Genomic DNA, 9818 nt, shown 5'->3' with positions numbered 1-9818 from the left:
GGCGGGTCTTGAGCCTGCGGGCTCAGGCAATCCACTCACCTCAGCCTCCCAAAGGCACGGGATTATAGGCTGAGCCACCAAGCCCAGCTTCCAATATACTTTAAATCATCTCTAGATTACTTGTAATATAAGTGCTATGCAAAAGTTGTTATTCTATATTTTTTTTAATTTGCATTTTTTCCCCAAATATTTTTGATCCATGATTAGTTGAATCCACAGACATGGAAGCTATGGATACAGAGGGCCAATTTTACTTAGAAACCACATAAGAGCCCAGTGAGGTAGGTAAGAGCCCCTGTAAAATATGAGGAAAATGAGGCTATGTGGTAAAGGGATTTGCCCATCGCACAGTACACAGAGGAGTGGGGGTGTGAGGCCAGATTCCTCCTGATTCTGCACACCGCAACACAGGCTGCCCCATATCCTGGGCAGAGTCACCACTGAAGCAGGAAGACCTGGGATGAAATTCTACACCAACCAGTTTCCCAAAGGAAGTCTCTCCTATGGAGCTTTACCTTGCAAATATACCCTGAATCAACTACTTCTCAGTATCTGCACTGCCACCCCTCGTCAAGGCCACAATTGTCACTCACCCAGACTACTGGAATAGCTTCCAGTGGCAGCCATGAGAACGCATCTTCCAACCACAGTGTGTGGGGGGGTAACTGACCTAGGGCCCCAGCTGCTGCTCTGAACTCTATCACCAACTTTGTGCCAAGGCCACACATTGCTCCCAGTCAATGACAGAACACACTAGGGAAGCTACAGCAGGCCTGTTCCTGGGAGACACAAGCCCTCTGACAGCCGACAGCTAAACTCGGCTTGCAGTCGACTAGGATGCTTACATCCGAGTTGTTTTCCCTTCCTCGTTCACTCAAGGTCAGATGTGCGCTGTGGTCTGGTGGTTCTCCTGACTCCCTCCCCATCTTCTCTTGAAGGCTACTTCCCTAATAAAACCCATGTACTTTTAAATCCACCTTCTCGAGCTAACACACCTCCTAACAGGTCTCCCTGCTTTCACTCCTGGCTTTCCACATACCGTTTCCTACAAGCCATCACCGAATGTTAGAAATATGTGACAGAGCCAGGCTCGGTGGCTCAGCCTGTAATCTTGCGCTTTGGGAGGCTGAGGTGAGTGGATTGCCTGAGCCCGCGGGTTCGAGACCCGCCTGGGCAACTTGGCGAGACCTCATCTCTACAATAAATCAAATCAGCCAGGCATGGTAGCGCGTGCCTGTAATTCCGGCTACTCGGAAGGCTGAGGTGGAAGGATCGCCGGCGCCCAGTGGGTCGAGGCTGCAGTGGCCAGGAGCGGCCACTGCACTCCAGTCTGGGTGACAGAGTGAGACTCCAACTCAAAAAAAAAAAAGAAAAAAGAAATATGTGACAGGCTGGGCACGGTGGCTCAGGCCTGTAATCCCAGAATTTTGGGAGGCTGAGAGGATTGCCTGAGCCAATGGGTTTGAGACTAGCCTGGGCAACTTGGCGAGATCTCATCTCTACGATAAATTTAAAAAATTAGCTGGGCATAGTAGCACGCAACTGTAGTTCTGGCTACTTGGAAGGCTGAGGCAGAAGGATTGCCTGAGCCTAGCAGGTTAACCCTGGGGTGGCCATGAGCATGACACTGAACTGCAGCCTGGGTGTCAGAGCAAGCCTCCACTTCAAAAAAAAAAATAACAGAAATGTGTGACATTAGAGCATTCCCGTGTGCACATGTCCAATGCCTGCCCTGCAGTTAAAATAAAAGCCAGTGTTTGCCCTTCCTTCTCTTTCTCTTGTTTGCAGTACACCAGCCATACCACCCCTCTTTCTGTTTCATCAGTTTGTCAAACTCTCCCACCTCAAAGCCTCTCCTGGACACAGTCCCTTGGCCTGCCGCAAGACTCCTTCATGGAACATGGGTTGCCCTCAAATGACACCACCTCAGAGAGGGCCTTCTCCAACCCTCCACACCCTCCTCCCCCAACCTCCATTACTCTCTATCCTACCTCTTGTTTTGTTTTCTTATGGGATTTGTTATCTGAAATTATCTTGCTTACTGTCTGTTTCCCCCATAAAACATCAGCTCCATGAGGACACAGCTCTCCACCTGCACTGCTCATAGAGGACATGTGCAAAGCCTAGGCTTGGGCCACAGCTGCTTACCTCCCCCTCCATGCTGCTGATTCGGACCAGCTCATTGAGGATCAGCAGCGCTCCATGGATCCGATCATCCCGATTCATGCCCTTCTCCTTGGCCAAGGTCTCGTCAAACCCTTTCTCTGCTTCTTCAAACGTGTGCTGTGTGGAGAGACAGAGTCTTAACTGCTCAACATCCACAGTTAGAAAGAAAAGGTTCATCCCATCCATGGTGGGGGTTCTGAAGAGTTACCATGCCTGTTCAGTGTCTTGTGCCAGGATCATCATTAACATTCACTTATCAAACTCTCTTGTTTAACTTAAACTCTCATTAAGAAGCCCTTGAGGCAGACACTATTCTCATCCTCACTTAATAGCTAAGAAACAGGCTCAAAGAAATGAAGTGACTTGTCCAAGGTCATGCAGCAAAGCCTGGAACCCAGGTCTCCCAATCCCGTATTAGGGCTCTTTTTCTAACATAAGACTCATTAGTAAGTTCCCTTGGCAGCAGTAATCAGCACAGGACTTGTGATACTAGAGCAGAGAGAATTGGCACTTTCTAAAGTAGTGTCAACCGTACTTCATTGATTCTGAGACACCAATTTTTCAATACTTTAACATGTCTGAAAAGAGACATGTTGTAATTTTGATAAGAAGGCAGTGCATCACAGTTTAACTGGCATATTTTCAATCTTAGTGATACATAAAATAATGGTATGGCTAGCAATGGATCTTTGCTTTGATAAAACACAATAAAGTTAACTCATACAGAGCATGAAGAAATTGTCTGAGACCAAAGCAAATATGATACTTGCTCTGTGGCAAGCGGCCTGTTGCTGCCCTCTAGGCCAAATGATGCTCTACATAAATGTACTTTGCTGGTGGCTGGAATGGCGCCTTCTCCTCACCCTGTACCACTGAGGCTTCTGCATCTCCTTTGGCTCACGCTGGGTGGTGAGAATCAGACAGGCACGAAGGGCCGCTACAGCGCCCTCACGGATGGCTTGTTTGGGGTCCCACACAGCCACAAAAATGTTGTCAAAGAAGGGCTGTACTTGCTGGAAGAAGAAGGTGGGGACGCTGATGGCCAGCTCACGGAGAACAAGGACCTGGAAGAAGAAGGCAAACAGAGGTCTCACCTGTATCAAAGTGATATTCTCTCAGGAGTATAATCTCTCCGTCACCCTAGAGCCTAAACACACTAGTAAAAGAGAAGACTTGCTCACTCTAACTAGGAAACAGAGCAAGGAAAGTAAAACTGACCAAACATCTCGGTGTTCACCAGAATGTCTATAACATTTGAACATATGCTCTGGAAGGGTCAATGTGTTTTATGCTTTCTATACCACTATATGTTAAGCCTAGAGCCATGCCTGGAATATAGTACATATACAATAAATATTTATTGAGTGAATGAATAATCCTGATTAACGTTTAATTTTGTTATTATTTTCATTGGAACGAGGAAGAAACTGAAAGTCAGAGGGTGTCCCAGGTTAGAGTTAGGAAGTGGCAAAGCCAAAACTTGAACCTCTCCTGCTACCATGCTCCCTCCTCATAGTCCCACCTCCTGTCAGGGGAGCTGCCAGGAAAGCATGCAGCTGATGCTCCTGATCCCCACCACTCCCATCCCTAGATTTGCTTAAGGAAAGACTCCACCCATCTCACAGCCTGGAATCCCAGCATGGTCCCCGCCCCCCAGACCTGGCTACACTCCTCCCTGCAGGTACTCACAGCTGCATGTCTCCGGCCCTCATTGCGGTCAGCACCCAGCCATTCTAGGGCTCGCTTCACTTCAAATTCCACGTACTCAGCAGTGAAGGTGTCCCCTGCCATGGCAAGGCGGCCAATAGCCTTAGATGCCATTTCCATGACAACTGGGTCACTGGAGGGGAGGAGGTTCCGAAGATAGTTGGCAAATCTGCCAATCCGGGTGGCATTCCCACCTTCCACTCCTATGAGGCTGGCTGGAAGAGAGGAAGGCAAAAGGAGATGAGGCACATGCAGGCCAGGAAATCACATAGCCCTGGATCAAAGGCTGGTGAGTGACACCCTTAATCTACCTTGAACACATTTCTCAATGGTAAGGACGCAGGCAAGTTTCATTTTAACCCAGAGATTTCATATTTATGCCAGAACCACTTACATACAGCAAAATGATCTTATGTTAGCATATGTAATTTGTTACTCTCTTCATCCAAAAAGGGAAAACAAACTGGGACTGAGTAATAATTCACAGGATTGATTACCAGTCCTTGGAAGTTGAAAACAACCTGCCTTTTAATAACTATACCGATTCCATTTTTCCATTTGTGAGCCCCACTATGCCAAACTTTGTTCTACTGAGAAGCCAGAGCCTGCAAAAGGTCTCACGAGGTCGGGGAAAGAAAGCTGGTGTCCACTCTCAGTTCTGGCAAACTGTATGACCCTAGAAAAATGACTTAATGGTTCTGAGACTCTGCTTCCACACCTAAAAATACATTCTGCTGGCTGGGTGCGGTGGTTCAAGCCTGTAATCCCAGCACTTTGGGAGGCCAAGGTGAGGGGACTGCCTAAGCCCACGGGTTCGAGAACAGCCTGGGCAACTTGGCAAGATCTCATCTCTACAATATATTAAAAAAAATTAGCCGGGTGTGGTAGCATGCGCCTGTAGTTCCAGCTACTTGGAAGGCTGAGGCGGAAGGATCATCTGAGCCCAGCAGATCGACATTGCGGTAGCTGTGAACCTCCCACTGTGCTCCAGCCTGGACGACAGAGAGAGACTCCAACTCCCCCCCACCCCAAAAAAAAATTCTGCCTATGTCCCGGGACTACTCCTCGAATTAATACCTGTATAGTATACTGAAAGTCACAGGCTCCTTAAAATTCATTTAACAAACATGAATTAAGTGTCTAGTAAGTGGCAGACACATGGTGCAGTGGACACCAAGGTGAGCCATCCTTTATGCCTAGTTATTGTTACCAGAAACTCTGTTCTCACCTATGGCCAAGATGCCACCCTTCCTCTCATTGGCATCTGAGCTGGAAACCAACTCAAAAATGTGATGGTTCAACTGGTCATAGAAGCGAGTAGACTCTTCTTGACTCATCTGCAAAGGAAGATGTAATCAGAACAACTCCTCATGAATCCCTGACTGCAGTGGTGGAGGTGGGATGGCATCTAAAGATTAGGTCCCAAGAGGTGGTAGGTACAGTTCGAACCAAAGAAGACAAGCTACTGCCCCATTTCCACAGTGTTAAGCTGTAGAGCAACTCATCTGTCTATTCAACAAACACTTATGGAGTATCTACTCTGTATCACACAATGTCCTGTCCTAGGTTCCTCCTGGTACCAGAAGTACAAGAATAAGCAAGATACTGTCTCTGATCTCAAGTCTGATGTCTCTTTTGAAAGCCTCAAGCTCTTAACTATTTAAACCTATTCAGCACTTTGGGAGGCCGAGGTGAGAGGATTGCCTGAGCCCAAGGGTTCGAGACCAGCCTGGGCAACTTGGCCAGATCTCGTCTCTACAATAAATAAAAAAATTAGCTAGGCATGGAAAGGCACATAGTTCCAGCTACTTGGAAGGCTGAGGTGGAAGAATCGCCTGAGCATAGCAGGTCGAGGCCGTGGTGGCTGTGAGCATGCCACTGTACTCCAGCCTGGGTGACAGAGTGAGACTCCTACTCAAAAATAAAAAAATAAAAAACATTTAAATCACTGTTATCAAACAGAAAGAATGAAGGCCTGGTATGTGGTAGAGAAGAATAAAAAAATTAAAAAACATAGCTGAAACCATGCTGGCTCCTAAAACGTGACCAGCAACATGAAAAATGCCACCAAAATGTGCAACGGCTGCAAAGGAACCTCATATTTCATGAACGTGAGAAGTTGGATGCCTTTCTAAAACAGATCTCTTTATTTTCCAGATCCTCACTTAGCTGTCAAAACAACCCTAAGCCGGGCTTGGTGGCTCAGCCTGTAATCCCGCGCCTTTGGGAGGCTGAGGTGAGTGGATTGCCTGAGCCTGCGGGTTCAAGACTCACCTGGGCAGCGAGACCTCATCTCTACAATAAATCAAAAAAATTAGCTGGGCGTGGTAGTGCATGCCTGTAATTCCGGCTACTCGGAAGGCTGAGATGGAAGGATCGCCAGAGCCCAGCAGGCAAGGCTGCGGTGGCCGGGAGCGGCCACTGCACTCCAGTCTGGGTGACCGAGTGAGACTCCAACTCAAAAAAAACAAAAAACAAAACAAAAAACAAACAAAAAAAACCCCTAAACCTGTATGGCACATTTAGCCCAAACATCTCACAAGACTGGCCCAAGTCACAGAGCCTCACCTCCCGAAGCTCCATGGTGACATAGTGCTGGAGCTCCTTGGCAGCCTTGGCCCTGGTCTCCTCACTCCGGCTCTTCAGGCCGCTGGCGAACTGCTGCAGGACGCTCACATTGCTGGATGTGGTGGTAGCTGTGGTGGCGGCGGCAGGGCCGGTTCCAAGCATCTTACCCTGAGGTTCTTTAGAGAGACGCCTCCTTTAATATTTTGGATAACAAACTATGGCAATCAACATAATCATGATCTCAACATAGATATTCCCAGCCCATGTCAGACAGAGGATTCTATAAAGGCTGAGAGATCTCTCCAGGAAACGTTGAGAAAGCCTAGATTTGCTCAACAGTGACTGATGTGTAAAAGAGGTAGTGTCGGAGGCTATGAAGATAGCCTACCTTGACTGGACATGGTGGCTCACGCCTATAATCCCAGCACCTTGAGATTATAGGAGGATTATGAGAGGATTGCCTGAGTTCATGGGTTCGAGACCAGCCTGGGCAACTTCGCAAGACCTTAAGTCTACAATAAAAATCAAAAAATTAGCTGGGCGTGGTGGTACATGCCTGTAGTTCTGGCTACCTGGAAGGCTGAGGTGGAAGGATCGCATGAGCCTAGCAAGTTGAGGCTGTGATGGGCATGAGCGTGCCACTGTACTCCAGCCTGGGTGACAGAGTGAGATGCTGACTCAAAAAAAAGGTAGCCTACCTGGGCTTGAATCCCATTCCTAACTTATGTGTCTTGAGAAAGACAAAGTTTCTCACTTTTCTCAACTACAAGAGAGACATAATAGTACCTAACTCATGGGTTGATGTGAGGATTAGGCAAGTTAATACACGTCAAAAAGTGTTTAAAATGGTGCTGCACATACACACAATGAGTTCTTAACAGTTGTTAGCCATTATCATCATTACCACTATGTATAGGCACAGTGCCAGGTAACAAAGGCGGAAAAGTAGTGAAAAGAATTAAAAATGATTGAGACTGCCTCTTTTCCCAAGGAGTTCCATCTAAAGAGGAAAACTGATTATTATTCTATAGCAGCACTGTCCAATAGAAATATAATATAATCCACAAAAGTAATTTTATTTTAAGTCTAGGTCTCAGGCTGGCGTGCAGTGGCACAATCACGGCTCACTACAGCCTCCTGGGCTCAGGCTATCTTTCTGCCTCAGCCTCCCAAGTAGCTGCTAGTTAATTTTTTTTTTTTTAATTTGTGGAGAGATGAGTTCTCACTATGTTGCCTAAGGTGGCTCACACCTGTAATCCCAGCACTTTGGAAAGTTGAGACCAGAAGATTGTCTGAGCCCAGGGATTTGAGACCAGCCTGGGCAACCCGGCAAGACCTCATTTTTACAATAAGTAGGCATGGTGGTACACACCTGCAGTGTGCCACTGCACTTCAGTCTGGTCAACAGAGTGAGACTGACTCCAAATAAAATAAAATAAAATCTTACTTTTGAACTAATTTGTAAGATACAGAAGGAAACCCAGGGAATAACTGGTTTTGAAAAGTTTTCAAATACTTCAGTGCCAAGAAAAAGACTGAAGCAAATGTCATCCTTTAGGGGAGAGGAAACCTAAGAATTCCTGATAAGAAAACTACTGGGGGGGGGGGGGGTAGCAAAGAATTTGTATGCTCAGGAAAGACCCAGTGTATCTTCATACAGTCTAAGGCCCACGGGTCATCTGCTTCTGGCTGAATTCAACTACTTGAAGGCAAATGCCCTAGGGGTCTTGGCAGGGGCTTCAAGGAAGTTAGAGTTGCGCGGCTAGAACAGAGATAGGGCGAGGGAGAGGCAGTGAGGATGAACCCCAAGGATGGACCTGAGCTCAGTTCCGGTGATCGGATCCCTGAAAGGTCTCCAGGGAGGAGGAGGAGGGACTGACACTGACGCGGGCGCTCCCAGGGGCAGGAATCCACAAACAGTAAGTGGCTCGGAAGAAGGGGTGACTGTGACGGGCAAGGAGACCCACAGGCTCCAGGGCAGGACCAGAGCTGATGGGCCGCCCGGGCGCCTGGGACATACGGCAGGCCGAAGGGGAGTCCTCCTGGGGGTCCCGGGGAGGTGGGCGCTCCCTCGCGGGGTGGGGGTCAAGGGCTCAGGCGGTGCCCAGGTCGTGGGGCCGGTTCTGAGGAGACCCCACGTTCTAGACTGGCGACTTCCCAGACCCCCCCATAGAGAGGTGGGTCTAGACATTTCGCCGCCTTGGAGGGGTCGTACCAGGCCTCAGACTCACCGTGCGGCTTCGGCCGAGGCCTCACCTGCCGCCGCCAGCGCCGGTACCACCGCTTCAGGCCCCCGGCCCCAACACCCGCCTTCCCCGCTGTCCTCTAAGCCGGGCGGGAGGGAGGGCGGGCTCCCAGACCTGAGGACCAATAGACACGCGTAAGAAGAAGATTGACTGGAATAGAGACCAATAGTGATGAAGGAGAAGTGAGGCTTCAGGACCCGGCTTCTCCAGGGGGCGGGAACTGTTCAAACAGACAAACCACACGGCCAGTGGCAGGCGAAAGCAGGCTTCGGTCCATTCAGAAGACCCAATCGGTCGTGAGTTCACTTCAGTCACTTCCACTCACACATCCGGTGCTTCACTGCTAGGATTCCCCTCTGCATCCGGGCTGTGGCCTTAGGTAGTCCGCTGTCTGGGTACCGAAGGATGGGACCGAGATCAGCAGGCTGAGGTTCGAGACCCTGCCCGGTGTAATTCTAAGAGGAGGGTGTGAATAATGCCCGCGTCCTGTGATGACTGCAACAGGACACGTGTACAGTCTTCGGCCTAGCGCTACTTTTAGATCCGTGATTCTCTTTTGTTAAATTTTATTTTTTATTGTTTTGAGTCGGAGTTTCTCACTCTGTCGCCCAGGCTCACCGCAGCCTCGACCTGCTGGGCTTAGGCGATCCTTCCGCCTCAGCCTTCCAAGTAGCTGGCACTACAGCTGTGTGCCACCACGCCCGTCTAATTTTTTTGATTTATTGTAGAGACGAGGTGTTGCGTGTTGTACAGGCTGATCTCAAACCCTTGGCTTCAGGCAATCCTCTCACCTGGGCCTCCCAAAGTGCTGGGATTACAGGTGTGAACCACTGCGCCCAGCTCTTTTGTTAAATTTTAATAGGTATTTGGAAACATTTTCTTTTCTCTTTTCCTTTTTTTTTTTCTTTTGAGTTGGGATCTCACTGTGACCCAGGCTGTTGATCTTCTGGGTTCAAGCGATTCTCCCACTTCAGCCTCCCCAGTAGCGCTGGAAGTACAGGCACATGCCACTGTACCAGGCTATTTCTTTTTTCTTTCTTTCTTTTCTTTTCTTTTTTTTTAGGTAGAGACGAGGTTTGACTATGTTATCTAGTCTGGTATCAAACTCCTGGACTCAAGCAGTCCTCCCAT

General features: G+C 48.5%; 1 protein-coding gene across 1 annotated transcript in view; it reads right to left on the bottom strand.

Annotated features, from left to right (window-relative positions):
* MTOR (mechanistic target of rapamycin) overlaps positions 1–8784 on the bottom strand; it is a 150591-nt gene extending 141807 nt beyond the window's left edge. Inside the window, exons 1-6 of the mRNA XM_008069778.2 lie at positions 8673–8784; positions 6442–6617; positions 5102–5210; positions 3856–4088; positions 3030–3230; positions 2149–2283 (exon numbers count right to left, since the gene is read on the bottom strand). Coding sequence (XP_008067969.1) covers positions 2149–2283; positions 3030–3230; positions 3856–4088; positions 5102–5210; positions 6442–6603 — 840 coding nt within the window. The 5' untranslated portion in view covers positions 6604–6617; positions 8673–8784. The remainder of the gene's footprint in view (positions 1–2148; positions 2284–3029; positions 3231–3855; positions 4089–5101; positions 5211–6441; positions 6618–8672) is intronic.
* Positions 8785–9818: the final 1034 nt, after the last annotated feature.

This window comes from Carlito syrichta, unplaced genomic scaffold (assembly GCF_000164805.1).
Source record: "Carlito syrichta isolate Samal-C Ts95f unplaced genomic scaffold, Tarsius_syrichta-2.0.1 Scaffold312205, whole genome shotgun sequence".
NCBI classification, from domain to species: domain Eukaryota; kingdom Metazoa; phylum Chordata; class Mammalia; order Primates; family Tarsiidae; genus Carlito; species Carlito syrichta.
Note: the sequence above shows the minus strand (reverse complement) of the source record. Positions and strands in the feature narration are given on the sequence as shown.